The sequence below is a fragment of the Corvus hawaiiensis genome, chromosome 8, assembly GCF_020740725.1.
Source record: "Corvus hawaiiensis isolate bCorHaw1 chromosome 8, bCorHaw1.pri.cur, whole genome shotgun sequence".
NCBI classification, from domain to species: Eukaryota; Metazoa; Chordata; class Aves; order Passeriformes; family Corvidae; genus Corvus; species Corvus hawaiiensis.
The window spans coordinates 614,924-634,215 of NC_063220.1; the positions used below are offsets into that span (position 1 = coordinate 614,924).

The 19,292-nt window shown below is 46.9% G+C and overlaps 1 protein-coding gene across 8 annotated transcripts in view; it reads right to left on the minus strand.

Moving 5' to 3' along the window:
* Window positions 1-19,292, minus strand: part of INPP5A (inositol polyphosphate-5-phosphatase A) — a 194,636-nt gene that overhangs the window by 139,363 nt on the left and 35,981 nt on the right. For all 8 annotated transcript variants that reach the window (XM_048310967.1, XM_048310965.1, XM_048310971.1 and 5 more), the window contains exon 2: window positions 9,070-9,111. In XM_048310967.1, the coding sequence (XP_048166924.1) occupies window positions 9,070-9,111 (42 nt within the window). The remainder of the gene's footprint in view (window positions 1-9,069; window positions 9,112-19,292) is intronic.

Genomic DNA, 19,292 nt, shown 5'->3' on the forward strand with positions numbered 1-19,292 from the left:
TTTGAGCTGGCACCGTCCTGCCCAGCTTGGGGACATGCCACAGCAGGGGGGGCTCACGGGCACCAGCAGGTGACAGTGCCAGACCCCACCAGAGGCTCCTCAGAGCACCCCCACAGCCCGTCAGGCACAAGAGGGCAAGGTGACAGCAAGGTTTACCATCAGCTGGCAGCACACCCCTCCTCAGGGCCATTCCTACAACACTGCTCTCCCTCAGCGCCTGGCGCAGGCCCTGTCAGCGGGCCGGGGGTCAGGACCAGCGGCAGAGAGGGTGGTGGGACTCCAGCCATAGAAGGGAAGCCTGGCAGTGGTTTGTGCAAGCCAAAGCCAAGGAGAACCCGGTGTGCTACTACATCCAGGTCACACAGTGCATTACAGCACTGCCAACCTACACGAGGTCACCCTTGCATGTTGCAGTGGGGATCCTGCAACACGCATATATCAAACCAGGAGTCCCGTGGAAAGGAAATATATATAGACAGACAGATTCTTGATAGCTGTTTCAGAGAGATGTTTATTTCTCCAGCCGCATGGCCGGAGCTCTGCCCAGGAACTGTCCCAGTCACCGGACCCGAGGGTCCTTCTGCCCGCGCAGGGAACACAAACCAACCAATGGGAACGAGGCTGAGCAGGGGCAGGAAACCCCGTGTCTGTGCCCTCAGGGCCCCTCTCCCAGGGCTACAGGCAGGGGAGGGACCCCAACACCTCACCCGTTTTATTTTTAATAAAAGGAGAATGAAAACAACTGGATAAACATAACAAGAACAGTTTCAAAACAAAACAAGCCACCCTCCTGAGTCTTTAAATGTCCAAACAGATTCTGTGGAACATCTTAGGGCTGACAGAAGGGAGACAGAACTCTCTGAGCATGCTTTGTGGGGAAACTGAGGCAGGAGAGGGTTTAACTTCTTCCCTCCCCCTTTTCATCCCCCACTCGGCATTGGAAAGGGATTTTTGGGGAAACAATTGGCAAAAGCATGGTTTTGTGAGGGAAACCATGGGTGAAAAAACGGATTGGGAATACACTGGGGGTAATAGGACATAGGGTAAAAGGGAAAGGTGGGATTAGGAAAGGGAAACTGTAGGGGGGGCTTACAATGGAGATACTGTCTAACATGACTACGATTTTTTGCATATATACTGCCTTTTACAGAAACACCATCAGGCCCAGTGACCTGCGATGCTTGTAACCCTTTTCTCCCTAGTACAATATTAAATTCCACCACCTCTCCATCTCCCAAGCTTGGGATGCATTTTTCAGGGTTATTCTTTTTAATAGCAGTTCTATGCACGAATATGTCTTGCTGGTTGTCACACCTTGTTATAAAACCATAATTTTGCTTAACATTATACCATTTTACTATCCCTAAGGTCTTAGTTGCTATGATCTTTTCCTTTTTCCGAGTGGCTGCTGTTTTCTGTCTCGCTGCGTCTTTGCTGTCTCTTTCGGTCGCTCCCGTGTTGGAATTGTCGGGGCTGCTGGTGCCTGCGCGCTCTTCCCGGGGTCGCGTTCGGGGCCGCGCGGGCCGGGCCACGCCGCTCAGTTCTCCGTGCGTTGCCTCCTCTGGTCGCAGCTTCGCTGCCGCTGCCGGGCGCTGCACCCACGTCTCGGCCGGGCCCCCGAGCGATGACTCCCCCGCGCCCCGCTCCAGCGCGCGTCTCGGCTGGGCGCGGCTCCGCTCCACCGCCATCGCCGCCAGCCGCCGCCCGCGCGCCGCCCCTCTCGGTCGGGCATTCACGGGGCTCGCTCCACCACGCGCTGCACAGGACCGGGCAGGCACCGCCGGGTCCCGCCGCTCCCCGCTCCGCCACCGACACTGCGGCTCGCGTGGCTCCGCCCGCACGCGGGAACTGCCTCGCTGCTGCTCTCAGAGCGCTCGGTGCACGTGGCCTGGGCCGCACGGTCCCTGCGCCACGCTTCCCTTCGCCAGGACACAGCTGACATTGCTCAACAGTCTCGGTAACTAAATAATATTCACGAAAATATTCTTCCATCGGCATATATTTTGACTCCAGTATTAACTGTGTCCAAACGGTTTTCCAAAAGCCCTTGGTAATAATTAAATCCCAAGAAACATAGAAAAAGTTCTTAAACAACCATGCCAGGAAGTGTTTCAGTTCTTTTTGAGCTTGAATCAAGCTAAAATTTACAAATCGTTGTTCAAGAATCATTTTAAGTTTAAGATAAATGTCCATATGCGGCTCTGAGAGCCAAGAGTCTTCCCACGGTTCCTCCATAGTTTAGATACGGAATAGCAAAGCAAAACCAAGAAGAGGAATCCAAAGTTTCCAGGGTTTACTCACACAAATCAGTCGCTTAGGGATCGGGGATCGTTCTGCTCTCAAATCTCCACCATTTGTTGCAGTGGGGATCCTGCAACACGCATATATCAAACCAGGAGTCCCGTGGAAAGGAAATATATACAGACAGACAGATTCTTGCTAGCTGTTTCAGAGAGATGTTTATTTCTCCAGCCGCATGGCCGGAGCTCTGCCCAGGAACCGTCCCAGTCACCGGACCCGAGGGTCCTTCTGCCCGCGCAGGGAACACAAACCAACCAATGGGAACGAGGCTGAGCAGGGGCAGGAAACCCCGTGTCTGTGCCCTCAGGGCCCCTCTCCCAGGGCTACAGGCAGGGGAGGGACCCCAACACTTGCAGAAAGAAGGGAATGTCCTGCCGTGGGTTTCTGAGTCATTTCCAACCGTCACTTCCTCCGTACCTCAGCTTCCCGGTCATTGAAACATCTTGGCACTGACCTGCTTGGTGAAACACTGAGGTGAGCTGCTGGTAGTGCTACTGCATAAAAAGAAAAAGTAAATACTCCCAACTCAGGTGTTTGACGACGATCATTGAGTACTTCTATTAGATCATTAATGCTGGTTTCTGCCAGTGGGGAAATTAGCAACTTGCTTTAAAGCATGCCATCATTGGTAGAGATGGAGACTGAGCCAGAGCACAACCCAATCATAAGTTTAATTGGGGGGGAAGGAAAAAAGAAAAAAAGGAAAAAAAAAAAAAAAAAGCAGGTGACAGCTCAGATGTCTAAAAACATACCTGAAATGCAAGAAATTATACCCAACCGGGACATGCTTTTCTTCTGATATATATTTCCTATTATAGATTTACAAACAACTAGGACGAAGTTGCTGAGAAGATGTCCCTGTACAGATGCTCCTTTCTTCCCAAGGCACTGCCCAAGGGACCACTGGCAGCAGCCTGCTGTCAGAGCCCAGCAGCAGCGAATGACAATCAACGACTACATTCACCTGGTTGGTTCATTTTGTTCACTGTCTGGAGAGAAATACTAACCAAACACGGCCTGTGAAGCAGGACTCTGGAACAGAGCTCACCTGTGGACCCTAACACCATGCCATCCCAATTCTCCAGGTGCTTTATTGCTCCAAATCAGTTCTGGATTCCAAGTCCTGATCTTATCTACTTGGAGAGCTCTGTGAAGCCACCAGCATCAAAAAGTAGTTGTAACTATATAATCCTGTAAAGCCAACACACCCACTCTCACTGTTTCAGGGCAACACACGCAGTAGCATCAACTGCGGACGCGGCAGGAACGCACTGGCTCATCGCGCTACTCATTTTAACCACAATGGGTTTGCTTCAGCAAGAGCTCTTCTTACACAGCTAATGAAAATAATCAACTGATAAGACAAAAATATAATAAACTATTTCAAGTAAGATGTAGGCACAAACTATCTCACACTTGTGAACCATCAGTCACAGGGAGCCCTGAATAGGGAGCCCAGCAGTGAGAGAACACTGGAGAACAACTCTACTGTGCTGAAGCAGCAACAGAAAACACTTCCAGGCTCTGGAGATGCAGGACACGAGTTTTTTTGTTTGCATACAAATCCTTGAGAACTTGAAATCACAGAGGATATAAAAAAAAAAAAAAAAAGAGAGAGAAGAAGAATTATGTAATTTCTAATGGGGAAAAAGCATTGGCTTAAAAGCAGTGAGGTCCTTGTAGCATTCCTTGCAGGTTAAACCACCAGAACTGAATATTAGTTATGTCTCTCATATAATAAGTACCCTCCAAGTAAAAGCAAATTGGCTCTGCTTCATTACCTTTTACTAGTTTTCTACTCTTATGGAAGAACAAACAGTACATAATAATGAGTAATGAATACTTGAGAGCTGAAAACTCACAGTTGCCAGAGGTTAAAGGTCATACATGAGACCACATAAATAATGAATTTGCATCCACAGCAGCACCATGTATTTACAAAGTTGGGCATTATTTTCAATTCTGGATATGCAAAAACAGCATAAAGGAAGCGACAATCAGGAGTTATTTTGGGGGATGTGGGTAACTAAGCAAGATGCTCCAGCATAGCTGAGTATGAATACAAAACTGGTGAAAAGTACAAAGCTGACCTCTTCTCATTGCTACAGGTCTTTGCCTGTTTGGACAGGGGATGGGGAGGGGACCCAGTCAGTCCACAGGGCAGAGTGGGTCAGGCTCTGCTGGAACTGGGGCAGCAGCCAGGAGAGGACACAGCCCCACGCTGCTGGCCGGGCCTCTCAGAGAAGGCAATGCAGGCACAGGGGCAAGGGCACCAGTGTTGGACCTCAATCCAAGCAAAGCAGAAGAGGAGCTTGAGCCTTGATCTCATGTAAACAGGATTGCTTAAAAAAAATAGCAAAATATGGGCTTTAGCCTCCTTGTGAGCTGTGAAATACATACAAGTCAATTTAGCATGTGTGGTCCTAAAGCACTACAAGTATTTTCAATTTCTCTAAGTCTGAAGAAGAGAAAAAGAGGCTCCTCCTGGGGACCAGGCACCCAGAACACTGCAGCACTCAGCTGCACATGGCCAGCAGCCCAGGCCTGCATCCCTTACCCTTGTCACAGGCCATGGATTCAAACCAACCAACAAACAGCTCAGACAGCCCCCCACCCGAGGAAAAGCACCCTCTGAAAAAGGGCCGGGACCTCAGCTTAGAAGGGCTGCAATGGAGTCTTTTCACCCCCTCTAGTTAAAAAAACAGCATCAAGTCGACTAAAATAATTAAACAACCTTTGAGTGGCTGGGTGGGGTTTTGTTGTGTTTTGGGATATTTTTTGTTTGGTTGGTTTGGGCCTTTTTTGTTTGTTTTTCTTCCTTCTCTCCAAATGGTAACACATGAAGTTCCCACGCAGTTATACCAAGATGACCTTTAGCTATTAGGTAAACTTTTAACTTCTGTATTACTACAAATAAAGGCTCAAAATACTCTCAAACACATCAGGCAACATGGAAAATTGCATTAGGGGAAAAAACCCTCTGGCTCCAAGTTTGCATCCAGAATGACCGTGTACCACAAATGCGACACAGAAAGATTGTTACTAAAATCAGTGAAGATTTTCAGTAGCTCCAGCTCCTGAACAACTCCTGACCCAAACATGAGGCCCAGTGCAGATGGAGAAAGGGCAAGGGATGGAGAAGGAGGGAGTGAAAAGGAAGAAGAGCCTTAAGTAAATAAGTAAGTCAATACAAGTCCTCTCTTTGTGCTCCTACACTCCTCCCTTGCAAACAGTTTCCTTTCATGTTCTTGGAACTTCTTATTCCCCCATATTTTTTCCTGTGCACTGACATGAAGGCTGCAAACCAGGGCCTGATTCACTTTGCACAAGTGGGACAAAATCCCCATGTGCATATTCTGTGAATATTCTCATTTGCACGGCAGCTAGTTCACCAAATCATCCCACTGTTTGTTAAGCACTAGCACCTAGATCATCAATCATCCCATTTCTTGGTAAGAACCCAAGTCTTCCCTATCACACATTAAACACTCCAAAACACTGTTCTCAGGCTGTTTCCACTCTCCCCCAACATTCACTTTCCCTCCTTGTTTCCAATGTAGGTTTTTGGAGTAAGAGAATTTTTACTGGAAAGAGGGCTAGAGTCCAAACTGGATGGCAAGATACTGGAACAGGTTGCCCAGAGAAGCTGTGGCTGCTCCATCCCTGGAAATGTTCAAGGGCAGGTTGGAGGGGGCTTGAAGCAACCTGGTCTAGCCAAAGGTGTCCCTGCCCATGGCAGGGTAGGTTGGGACTAGATGATCTTTAAGGTCCAACCCTTAACATTCTATGATTCTATGAAATACCCGGGATTGACTCCAGCTGAACTGCTTCATTTTGTTTCACTCTTCCTTGGGGAAAAAGCAGCAACTAACAGTGACCTGGTAAAAGACTACCACATATTTGATAGTTAAACAAATTTTAAACTACCCAGTCAGCTGTCACCCAAATGCAGGCTCCACTTTTATAGGACCAGAGGTGGATGAATCCAAGAAAACCAGATCAGACAGGACACCACCTCTGAGCTTTATCCACTGTACTGTTACACAGCACAGTGTCAATGTGCTGCTCTCTGGGCTATGCTGGGAGCTGCCGCTAAAACCAGCCTGGAAAGGGTCTTTGAAGTAATCTTTTTCCCATTTGTATTTCTTGGAGAAACTGTTTCATTTACCAGCAACAGATCTTCCATACTTTTCATGTTAATGATGTAGGATATTTGCAGATCAAGGTTAGAAGTTTTAAAAATTTAGCATGTGACACTTGAATGTTATTTCAGCCCTCTGTATGCTCCCACGTCCTCAGAAATGCAATGCATACTGCATATAAGTTAATGGTAATAGATAAGTGACTTTACCATGACAGCAAATTTACCCATGACGCAAATAAATCAATAAATCAATAAATAAGCAAATAAAATCCCTTATTTTAATTTACTGGAACTTATAAACAAGTCCACAAAATGCTCTTTAACATCAGTTCGAAGACATTACGAGTTTAATTTCTAGAAACATTTTAAACTTCGGTAATGGTGCTTCCTTTCCTGTGGAGAACATTTTGACTGCTTACACAAGGACCTCATCCTCAGAAGTTATGCAAACTGCCCTGACACAACTGCATATGCAAATTGAATTCCTCAGAAGAATGGAAAAAACTGCCGTCTGCGGTTTATCTGGTTTCAAGTTTACAAAGAGGCATGAAGAGTCATTTTCCAGTGCTGCTGCTGAACCTCAGTTCACAGAGGTTTTGCACAGAGAATTAAACACAATAATCCCTCTGAGGCTGTACATTTGCTGGGTCGCTCTGAAGCCTGAGCCAGGATGGTGCTAAGTGACTTTTGGTAACTACATGTTTGTCTCTTCCCTAAGGAGCTTTTGACCAAGTTTTGTTCCACTTCCTACTGCGTTGGAGAGTGTGGTGTGAGCAGCCAGCCCACTGCAGAGACCCAGAGGGGAAGCAGGATAAGGCCAGCAGCAGCCATGCACAACACTGCTAACTTTGTCCTTTGTCTATTTTTCCTTTCTTTTTCTTTTTAAAATACAGTTCTCAGATTGCAGGGACAGAGGGCAGAGCTATGGAGACTGAGAGGGAACAGAACAGAACCCCCAACAGCTGAGGGATGGGCTTGGGTCTGCCCCAGTAACACTTTCCCTGGTCTGGACCCTGCACTAGACTGGCCTCATGGAGCATTAATGGGTCATTTTATTCCTCTTTGGAACTCTGTATGCACAGTACTTACTGGACCAAAGACAGACCACATCCAGTCACATGTCAGTGGTCCCTGCCCTAAGATACCAGTAGCTTGTTCTTTTCCCCTCCCCTTCCTGTTCTCCACAAACTGTTCAGAAGCATTTCCGCAGTGCTCATGCCACTTCAGTAAACAAATGAACATGGAAGGAGTCTCCTTGATAAAGATACGTAAATAAGTCATGTGATGGTGAACAACATGCAGCCATATTAAAAAAAAATAAATAAAAGGAGTTCTGTCTGTTTATTTGTATTTCCTGCATAGGAAGAGTTTCTCCTGAAGCTGTGGAGGGCTGGAATCAGAACTAGCTGAGACGTTTGCACAGCGCAAGCATCATGTACATACAGCAGTGATCGACCAAGATGGACGGAGAAAAAGAAACAGATGAATCTGAAGTTGGCAGACACTGCAGAATGTAAGACTGTTTACTGCACCTTGGATTTTTGCAAATCTGTTACGTTTGCCAGTAAACGTGAATTGCAGTATTTTACATCAATGCAATACAGGTCACAGGCTGCACCGGTAACCTAAGAACGTAAAGACTCATGGGACACTTTCCATTACAAAAAGCAAAAGATGAAATACTGCTAATCATATTTTCTGCACACAGTTTCACTTCAGAATTTGAACAGCACAGTTTTGTTGTTTAACTATTTTTCTGTAAGAGATGTAGAACTGGATAAAGGAATCTTGTGGCCCTTCAGTACCAGGTGCCACTTTTCCATGGCCAGGTCAGCCAGGGCTTGGAACAACCCAGTCTAGTGAAAGGTGTCCCTGCCCCTGGCAGGGTGTGGAAGTAGATGGTCTTTAAGGTCCCTTCCAATGCAAACCATTGTGGGACTCTGTGAATCTCAAGACTCCCTCAGTTCTGTCAGCAGTGACACCAGCTCTCACGCTGCCTCCCAGGGATGACACCTCTATGTCCCAGCAGTGTTAATTTCCTGTTGCTTATTGCTGTATTTCTGCATGAAGTCTGCAAGTTCAATAAGTCTCTACTACAATAACACAATGTGTGAGAGGGGCTTTTATACTTTAAAAAAACCCTCACAGCAGAAGGTTACAGCACATTCTATAACATGGGTTCAGTGTCAATATTTTCACACTACCAAACAAGAAAATTGTTAAGAAAGAGACGACACAGGACTGATTTATTGCAAACCAATGCCCAAAATTGTCATATTTCAATTTTAAGGTAAACTGGACTTCCCAACAGATTATTTTTTTTTTAAATACTCAAATATGTATCTTACTCAGTAGACTTAAAAGACCATTTCATGCCAAACTAAAGTCAATTTTATAAAACCTCAACTTATTTTTCAGGCAGAGGATTGTCTATAAGAACCAATTGTGCTTATATGCTGAATTTTTATGATTACTCAGAAATCCAGAAAGAGACATATTTTTCAGGGCTGTTTTTTACCATAAAATAGTGATTTCACTTCACAAAGCAAAAGATCCTGACATTACTAATTAGACCAATAAACAAAGATGCACAGAATTCTGTGAGAAAATAAGCTTTACCTTACCTGATAAAATTCCCGAAGCCAATTCTTCTGTAAATTTTCTGGCTGAAAAACAAAAGGCTAAAATTAATTAAGAGTAAGAGTAATCTATTTTTACAACAATATCATGATACTATTGCTTTCCTCAGTGCATTCGAGAAGGGAACTTTTTCACAATTAAAGTAAAAAGTACAAACACGAGGATGTTCCTCCATAATGCCACTGGACAGACCTCGCCCTTTCATTCCCGAGTCCCCTCTGATTCTCACCAAAAAGGTGCATTTTGTATATGGCTGCACAGCATTTGTACCCACACATGTTTATCAGGCAATGACACGTTGAACTATGTCCTGTTAGAAGGGCACATTCATCACCTGGGGATCAGAAACTTCACCAACCTGCCCACACCCAGCTCCCACCACCTGAGCTTCAAGTGACCCAGATTTACTTCAAACAAGTTGGTTCAGCGGAATGACAGTGCTTTTGGGGATGCTCCAACCCATCTGACCTCCTGCCAAGGACAAACCGGGAGAAGCATTTCCAGATTGCTACAGAAGTTATGAAAACTGAAGCAGCAAAACCGCAGTAAGTGCAAAGTTCTGTCCTTTCAGCAACAGATCCCAGCCTAGACACGATCACAGAGGGAGAGAATGGATTTATTGAGCTTTATGTTCAATAACAAGGCTTCTGGATAATTTTTGCATCCTAGGGGGGAATAACAACACAAATTAGACTTCCTTCTCAGAGCAGTGGCAGGAACATCCAGTGTTGGTGGGAGGCAGCAGAACATACCAAACTGAAAACCAGAGAGACACCTCATCCCTTACAAACTGCTCTGACACCAACTGCCCATAGGCAAACACATAGGCACAAAACGTCTGTTCTGCTCTATTCTCCCATCAAGGGTGTTGCTTTCAAATAGCTGGATACAACTTTGAACTTTATACCTTCTGATTGTTGCAGGAAGGTTTGCCCATGGGTAGCTATAACCATTTGTAAGGCTGTAACAGTCACCCAGTTCTGCGAGCCCGAAGTGTCTGCAAGAGTTTGTGAAAGCTGAGGCACCATGATCGTCCTGTACTATCTGTCACCTCCCTTTTGCTATTCACTCCTTAATAATTCCAGAATTGAGACCTTATTGGTCAAGAAGGTGAAATTTCCTTTCCTTAGGAACAATTATTTTTCTGAGCAATGCCCCTTACCCACATTCCCCATCAAAGACCCTGCTCTGGGTGCAGGGCTTGAACCCGGGCCCAAGCTCAGGGACAGCTTAAATTAATACATATGGAGAGCAAAACATGCTTTTCTCCCATCTGTGCCCTTCCCCTGGGCCAGCTGGCACAGCTCAGCTGCCAGCACAGATAAACCCTGTGGCCACTGGGCAGGCGATACAATAGACCCACGAGAAATGTCCACCACAAACTGCTTGTTTAGCAGCTTAACTCTTCTTCCACTTGTCCTGAATGCAGTGAGACAACCCACTGAGGAGCAGTAAAGGCTGTCGCTTTTGTAACAGCAGTAACAAGAAGAAACCAAGCAAAGCAGGAGCTGCAGTGATTTCGAGCTGACTTCAGGCTCAAGTTAGGAAGGAGGGCACAGGATTTAGTGATGGGGTTTTTTTTAATCACTCTACAAAATAGGTATGACCTGGGAACACACTTTGTATATGGTATATGTAGGATCTAACTCAAAAGATTCAAACCATCAAGAAAACAGGACCTTGGGGATCATGACACTTCCCATTAGAGCTCGGCGTAGGGGTCCAGCACAGGTCTGGCAGTACTGGGCACTGACATTGAAACCAAAGTGTGGCCTCAGCCAGCAATGGGCAATTCAGTGTTAAATAAAAAACAACCCACGCACTCCTCACTCCTTTTCATTTTATTTCTGACAGTCACAAGATGTTCTGGGGATCTCTTGAGTTTTAGGAATAACCTAACATTGACATAAATGGTTCAGAGAGGAAAGTCAAGGACACACTTGCTTCTTTTGCCTCCACTGCCCAGCTGGAGATGAGACGAGCATCACTGTTGACTGAGGGAACCTGAGAATTGTTTGGGTTTGATGAGACCTCCAAGATCATCGATTCCAGCTGTTCCCCCAGCACTGCAAACCCACATCCCCAATTGCCACATCCACATGGCTCTTAAATCCCTCCAGGGATGGGAACTCCACCACTGCCCCAGCTGGACAGTCCTTTTGGAGATGGAATTTTCCCTACTATTCAAGCTAAACCTCCTGTTTGCAACTTGAGGCCGTTTCCTCTTGTTCTGTCACTTGTTACTTGGGAGAAGACATCAACCCTCATGTGGATCCACCTTCCTGCCAGGGAGCTGTAGAGAATGAGAAGGTCCCTCAGAGCCTCATTATATGAGATCCTTGCACGACAAGAGACTATAAATGGAGCACCCCTCTATCCACCCCCACCTCCCACTGGAGGAGATACAAATACATATAGAAAACCCAGAGCTCCCTAAACAATTCAAGATCTCAAACCTACATGAAACAAACCCATAGCAGCTACCATTTAAAGGCAGACCAGGAATGGATTTTCAGTGTGAGCTACAAGTAACAATAAAATCAAAGCTACCAATAGCACTCCTGCTGCCACATTCTGTTGTTATGGTCTCTGCCAACTCCTAGATTTCTGAAAACAGGAGTAGCCTGCAAATAGGTTCTCATGGGAGAAAGTGCTCTGACATTTGGGTTTTATTTGTTTGATTTTAAAAAAGGCTTTATCATCTTTTTATTTTTAACCCTAGCAGTCACTACCTGGGAGCCACAGCAGATGTCCCCTGTGGAGCTGCTGTGCACTGTGCTCAGGTGCACCGAGAACTTCTGCTTGGGAAGAACAGTCACCATCCCACCAATGGCCTGGACAGCCCACACCTGACTCCTGTGAGACCCATCAAGCTAATTAACAGTGAGAGCAAAGGCTCTGGGCAAAGCGATTTATGAAAATAATTTCAGAACCAAGCCAGGTACAACAAGATGAAGCAAGTCACCAAAAGATGTAGGACCCTCCCCATTTCCTTATTTTCTCTTCATCCAAACTACACAACAAAAATAGCACAGCGGTACGGTCAGGAGTGCTCACAGGGGCAGGGATGTTGGAGAGAGGTGTGAGGCTGAGGGCCTGGGGGCAGCTGCGGAGTCAGGCCCCTTCCCCATCAGGACTGAGGAGCACTGCCCTGTGTCCTGTCCTGCCCCCAAGGTGACAGCATGGAGACACAGTGCCAAACACAGGCTGCAGCTCCAAGCAGCTGGATTTGAACAAGTTAATTCCATGAGGGGTTGTTAACTGCGCTGTCGCGGGTGAGAAGGGAGAGGTCGACTGATCATCACGGCTCAGAACGGATTCCCTGACACACAGACAGCAAGTGGCAAAAGCCCAATGAAATAACACAAAGAGCTGCTGAACAAGGCTCTCACATGCAGATTCATTCCTTCTGGGATCCCATAGACATAGGAAGTTTTGAAGAGGTCATGACAGAAACAAAAACTGGAGCAGGAGAAGCGGTACTGGAAGATGCCCATTAAGTTCTTCTGTAACCAGCTCCAGGAGAGAAGGTGCTAAGGAGGTCTCTGGGGCTGCCAACACGGACTCGCCCTGCCCTGGCCCCTGTGATCCTGTGGCTGCTGTGACTGGCCCTCAGCTGCCCACCCACAGCTCGGGCTGCCACCTCACTGCCCAGAGGGACCCACCCGCCTGCAGGAAGGGCCCTGCTGGCTCCCACTGCTGCGCCCTCCTCCAGCACTCCCTCCTATGGCACAACCACATCCTTTCTTTCCATTTTTACCACTCTGTGGTACAGTTCCGTAACTTAGCCCTCTGCCTCAGACTCCTCTCCAGCCACCTCACATAAATGAAACAATTTGAAGTTTTGAAGGACTGGAGATAACAATCAAGTAGAAAGATAAATTATCTTCCTCTTATTTTCTGTCTAAAAATAGGCACATTATATTTCATGTCTCTCATAGACTTTGGCCTTCTTCCTATCCTTTCTCTCCACACTCTGTCCTTCATTAAATTATCTCATTCTTTTTGTAACATAATGGAAATTACTCTTTTCCCTGTCCTCTTTGATGCTAAATCCTTTAATACCCATTCACCGATGAACCAATTTCTCCCCGCTCACTAATCCAAACCCCACTTTATCAGTCTCTTTCTTTCTGGCTATCCCCACCTCCAGCTCTGCTCCAGCTAGTTAAATCCAGTCCTTCTCCCCTGCCCACAGGGCAGCTTCAGCTCGTGCTCTCAGGGGATCCACCAAATAGCAAGCAGGAGAGGCAAAAGAAAGCAAAACACTTACAGACATTAACACTTTGTTTGGAGTACCTAGAACTATAGAATGGTTTGGGTTGGAAGGGACCCTAAAGATCATCCAGTTCCACCCCCTGCCACAGGCTGGGACACCTTCCACCAGACCAGGTTGCCTCAAGTGCTGTCCACCCTTGGACACTGCCAGGGATGGGGCAGCCACAGCTTCTCTGGGCAGCCTGTGCCAGGGTCTCACCATGCTCACAGGGAAGACCTTTCCAACATCCCATCTCACCCTACCCTCTGGCAGTGGGAAGCCATTCCCACTTGTCCTGTCTCTCCAGGCCCTTGTCCAAAGTCCTTCTCCAGCTCTCTTGTTGCTGAAAGGAGCCGTAAGGTCTCCCCAGAGCCTTCTCTGCTCCAGGTGTCTCTCCCAAGTGCCCAATGCTCTTTTTTCCCCACCTTCCTCCCTTGCCCTTGCAACTCAGAGCCCCAGATTGCTCTGCCCTGTGCCCATCCTCCTGCCTGCAAACACCAAGTCTGGTCAGCATGGATTCCTCAGGGTTATTTACCCACTTCAAGCACAGGCTGCTCCTCAAACACACACCACACTCTGCCATTCTTCAGGCTGAGCTCAGCAAACACCCCAGTGCTTGGAGGACCACGGCTCTGGTTTCATCCTACCCTTCAGGCACACATTTTGACTCCACAGAGCCACAAATAGAAACCCTTCTCAAAAGAAACTCTTCCCCTCAAACAAGCACAACTTTCAGACAGCAACACCATGTGGGATCCATATTAAAAAACCAGGACATGCGTCCCGCATGCGCTGCTCCCTTCAATTAAAAGCAGTTTTGACCTTTTCCTGGAATTCCAAATCCCAGTAAAACGATCTCTTTTCATTACGAGTTTCCACTTGAAGTCTATTTATGTCACACTGGTCACTGTAATGGTCAGGCTTATAAGAAAAACCAGTCAGCTTGTGAACACATGGACACCACATGAGCTGGTAATAGCCTGAAAACAAGTGGCTTTTCAAATCGATCATACAAGTAGTCTCTCTTCTCCCCAGTGTTTCTATTTCATACAAAATTATACTCAGCAGCCAACAGGAAAGCTTTAAGCTTGTTGCAAAAATATACGCAGATGGGGAAGGAGTCTTTTCAAAAAAAATGAGAGAGAGAATATATATTTAGACAGGGTAAGGAGCCTTTCATTCAAAAGGAAAAAGAGAAAAGAACTAAATGAAACTAATTTAACAGCCTGGAAAATTTCTTTGCAGCTTTGTTCAGAGGGAAATAGAAGAAAGACGATGAATTATAGAAAGCAGGTTCTATTTTGTGAAGTTTATTTTTAGCAAAGAATAGGCTCATTTTTTAAGCTAAAACGAAAAGAATCTTGATTTGCTTTGTGAAAACTAAGCTCCAAAACGAATCAGAGGACAACTGGCCACTTGGATTCTGCACACCGTCTGAACAGACAAGGAACAACCAACCTCAATTTTTACATGCCTGATTGAAACAGCCCCAAGAGCCCAACACAGACTGAGGGATCACTGGAACCCTGTGTGAGCTCCAAAAGTCTCCTGGCATCCCACAGCACCACCCAGGCCCTGCTGCAGTCAGACTCTTAGGGTGCAGTTCCACGCAGGACCCAGAGCCTTTTCATCTTTACCTTCAAGACACATAAAGAAAAATATGAAATACAGGCTATTTTTCCCTGCCTTTACTATACTTGGTTTTCTACTTATTTAATGAAAAGCAAAACTTTTGATCAAGTTCTGTTTGACCAGAAACAGGCTTACTCAAAAACTTCTTTTGAGTCCATCAACATGACTGACCATCACAGTTGTTTCAACAGAATTATTTACATTAAGATTTTTTGATCAATATTTTTTATCTGTTATTTGTCTTTGTAAGTTTACTGGCATCCTTTAGACATTTGTATTCAAAGATCCACTGGGTTTAATTTTTTTTTATTTTCAAATAGACTTGTAAGCACCCCTGTTGCTATGCTCTGTTGAACTACACAGATGATGAACCCCCCCATAAGCTGGGTGCTATTAATGTGGTGTTTTGTACCAACTTTACACTCTTAATTGACAAACAAAAATATTACAATCTGCACGTTCTGTTCGCATTATGAGTTCACAACATTTCAAAGCCAATGTAGACAAACCAACCAGGACCAAACAGGAAATCTAGAATTATGAGTTCAAAAAAAAAATCTAAGGAAAAGTGCAGATTCTTCAAAGTCCAAACTTTTACTTAAACACTGTGTCTTTATTCCATGCATTTGCACAAACAACTTACAAACGCAACTGTGGTGTCTCTTAGTTCAGCATTTCTGAAAGCCCACAGCTTTCCCAAGGAGCAGCAGAAAGAGAAGAGTCCCATCCTGGTGCCGTTACACCCCAGTGACAGTCACCAGGATCAAGGAACAGGTGCAGTGGAGAAGAAACACAACACAATCTCATTAACGCAGACTGAAGGACAGGGGGTTGGGCACACGCGTCTGTCACTGAGCAGTTTAAGGCCATTTTACTCCCAGGCAGAGCAAAGCAGTGCCTGGTGGGACGCCGAACGAGGAGAAACGGAGGAACAAAAGCCAGAAGGTAGCGCTGGGTAAAGCGGCGCCTGACGGGAGAGGATGAGGAAGGTCCTGCTGCCCATGACACTGTGACACGGGACAGCGGCTGCCCGAACAGGAGGAGCAAAGACAGTCGGTGCCCGAGGGAGCGGGACTGGCGTGCCCGCAGGCAAAGCCTCTGCCCCTCCCGGGAGGGTGGCAGCGCTCAAGGGCAGGGGTACATCAGCCAGGACACACTGCGGACGCGCTGCCCCGCGGGACAGAGCCGGGCCGGCCCCAGGCTCGCTGCTGCTGTGAAAGGACCGGAGTCCCGGTGCTCTCCCATCTGACCTGCACTGCTCACGGCCCGGGAGCTACTGGAAACACAGTAAACCCTAGCTGTTGACCTTTTCGGCTGATCTCCTTTCCTGCGAGTGGCTCTAAATCAAGACACAATACACGGTGGGAATACAAAGAGAAACCGAAGCAGTGCCGGCTTCCTGTGCGGTAACGCGGAGAACACGGGCGGCAGCTCCGCCGGGAGCCGGGCCGGGGGACGGCTGCGGCGGGGCCGCCCGGCTCCAGCAGAAACAGCGGCGAAAAGGGCCTGAGCTCCCTGCCAAAACACATCACAAGCTGAGAGAAAGACACTCAGCATCTGCTGCCTGTTCTTAGGGCTCTGTGTTTCAGAATAACGGAAGCTGTCTATGAGCTGGTGTCTGCGTACACAGGAGAAACCAGCGCCTCTTGAAACAACCAAAACCACCTGTCCCCAGACTGTAAGAGACACCAAGAGATAGCCCTGCCCAGTCAGGGATGCTGAATTCTGAACACAGCAGCCCTCTCTTAAGCATAGGAAATGCAGCCTAAAACAGTAACAACAAACAGTGACATGTTTATTAGCTCCTCTGGCCACATCTGAGGGAAACATGAGGAATAATGTAACCGAAGCAAGGGAGAGGAAGCAAGTCCCTACCGCCTCGAAAGATCTGGATGCAAAGACAAACGTGTATGTGCATGTGTGTGTAACATATATATGTTATAGTTCATACCACCACCATAATTAGCCACACCTCAAACAACACAGGACAGGGGAGGGGAAGAGTCACCTATTTTTAACTTCTACACAGTAATGGCAGCATGTGCTGTCAGGACTCCAATCTGGACAAGATCTTTCAAACCCTCGAGAACCTCACTGACCAATCTTACATGTTATAAGACTCTAAAACAACCAAAGAATCACACAGATGCCCCCAAAAGCAAGGCTGGGAGCAGGCAGCTTACGAGCAGCAGCTGAAACAAGCCCTAGTTCAGCAGCTTCAGCAGATGAGGCTGATGGCATAATAGTGCTTAAAGCCACCAAAACTCTGCTAGCCCCAAGAAGCCCTTGCCGAGGAGCCGAGGAGCAGCCCCTGGATAGGACAGAGGCCCAGCACAAGCACTGAACCCATGTAAAACAAACCTCCTCTGGGCATGGAAGTGAAAAAATGAGTTAGAACAACAAATGCTTTTTAATAAAGAACATCTGTCAGTAAAAGCATCCCCAATTTAGTTTAATTTGGGGGCTGGAGTGTAGAGAGTCTCCTGCAACCTCATGCCCAGTGGGTGCAAGTGGCAGGAGAGGGTGACCTGAGGGTACCAGGAGGGTGACCAGCAGCTCCCTGCAGGCAGGGCAAGACAGAGAGGAGAGAACACCACAAACACGCTGCTTGTTTAACAGGATCATGAATTTTCTTTCCTGCCCCAAAGAGCAGCTCTGTCTCAGGTTCTCAATGTGGATATTCAGGAGGCCCACCTAAACTGTGGAGACAAAGGAACAAGGTCCACTCAAGAATAGCCCTCAAAGAAAATAGGAAAGGAAAAAATATAAACAGAAAAGTACTCATTACCAATGGAAAAAGTGAAGTACACATGACAAACTTGAAGTTGGTCACCTAATTCAGCATAAACAATGTTTGCATCTAACACATGATGATTCAGGGCAGTGACTAAAAGCAATCTGCCATTCATAAGAACAACAAAATCTCAGGAAGTTCATCAATCACATACAATACCCAAGTTTGTAACACAGTATTTTTAACACCCAAGTAGAAAGATCAAAACTGCACTCCAAGTACCTTGTGGCTATGAAGCTTTAGAGCCAGCACCAGGTATGGCACATGGCAGGAGCTCAGCAGGACACCGCCACAGCCCTTCTGCAGGGGTTAACCATCAGTGCCACGCACAGCCCTAAAAAGAATTTATACAAAATCATGGAGTCATGGAATGGTTTGGGTTGGAGAGGACTTTAAAGCTCATCTTCTTCCACACCCTTGCTATGGGAAGGGACACCAAAGGTGCTCCAAGCTTTGTCCAACCTGGCCTTCAACACTTCCAGGGATGGAAGTGCTATTACTTATCAAGACTCCAGTTCTGCGACTCATTCCTAAGACATTTATGCCCATTTCCTCAGTGGCAGAGCTGCAGGACAGGCCTGAGCTGCAGCACAGGCCTGAGAACTCTACAGAGGACTGGGCTCAAAGGGACCAGTGTCCAGCTGTGCCAGCGCTGTTCCCCAGGACACCTTTCACTGAGCATCTCAATCAGCAGCTGGCATGCAGAAAGGAAGCACGGCAGTGCAATGGGCTGCCTTTGCTTCACAGAGGGGCAGCCAGTAGCCCTGGGGAGGTGGAGGTGGCTGGGACATGCCCCATCCAGGCCCCCTGGGCACAGCTGAGCCTGTTACAAGTGCTGATTGCCAAGCACTGGGAAACTCATTCCTAGTCACCAAGGGGAGTAGGAGGGAAAATGCCTCACACTGCTCCAGACCCTCACTTTTCATGTGTGCCTTAACTGGCAGAGACTGGTAATTAGCCAACACAGCCTAATAATTGATAAAACTCTCTTTTTATAGAATACGAGCTACTTGATAATCTGTAAGATAGCTCCATCCACAGAGGTGGATCCTCTTTTCTCTGCTGTATCATTTATGTCAAATGATGTCTTAAATGGGCAAATAATGTCTTAAATGGTGATCCCAGAGTCCCTCTAGTCTTGGACTGAAAAGAAGGCAAACAAAAAACAGAAAAAGAAGAGCAAACATTTCCTCTTTTCCTTCATAATGCCACACTATCCATGTATGCAGAGGAATGAAGCCAAGTAAGGCAGTTGACTTGGGAACAGTGCACGTGTAGGTGTATCAGCACACAGACGTTCACATAGGGAGACCTTTGAGCCCCTTCCAGTACCTAAAGGGGCCCCAAGAGAGCTGGAGAGGGACTGTGGACAAGGCCCTGGAGTGACAGGAATGGCTTCCACTGCCAGAGGGCAGGGTTAGATGGGATATTTAGGAGAAATTCTTCCCTGGGAGGGTGGGCAGGCCCTGGCACAGGGTGCCCAGAGCAGCTGTGGCTGCCCCTGGATCCCTGGCAGTGTCCAA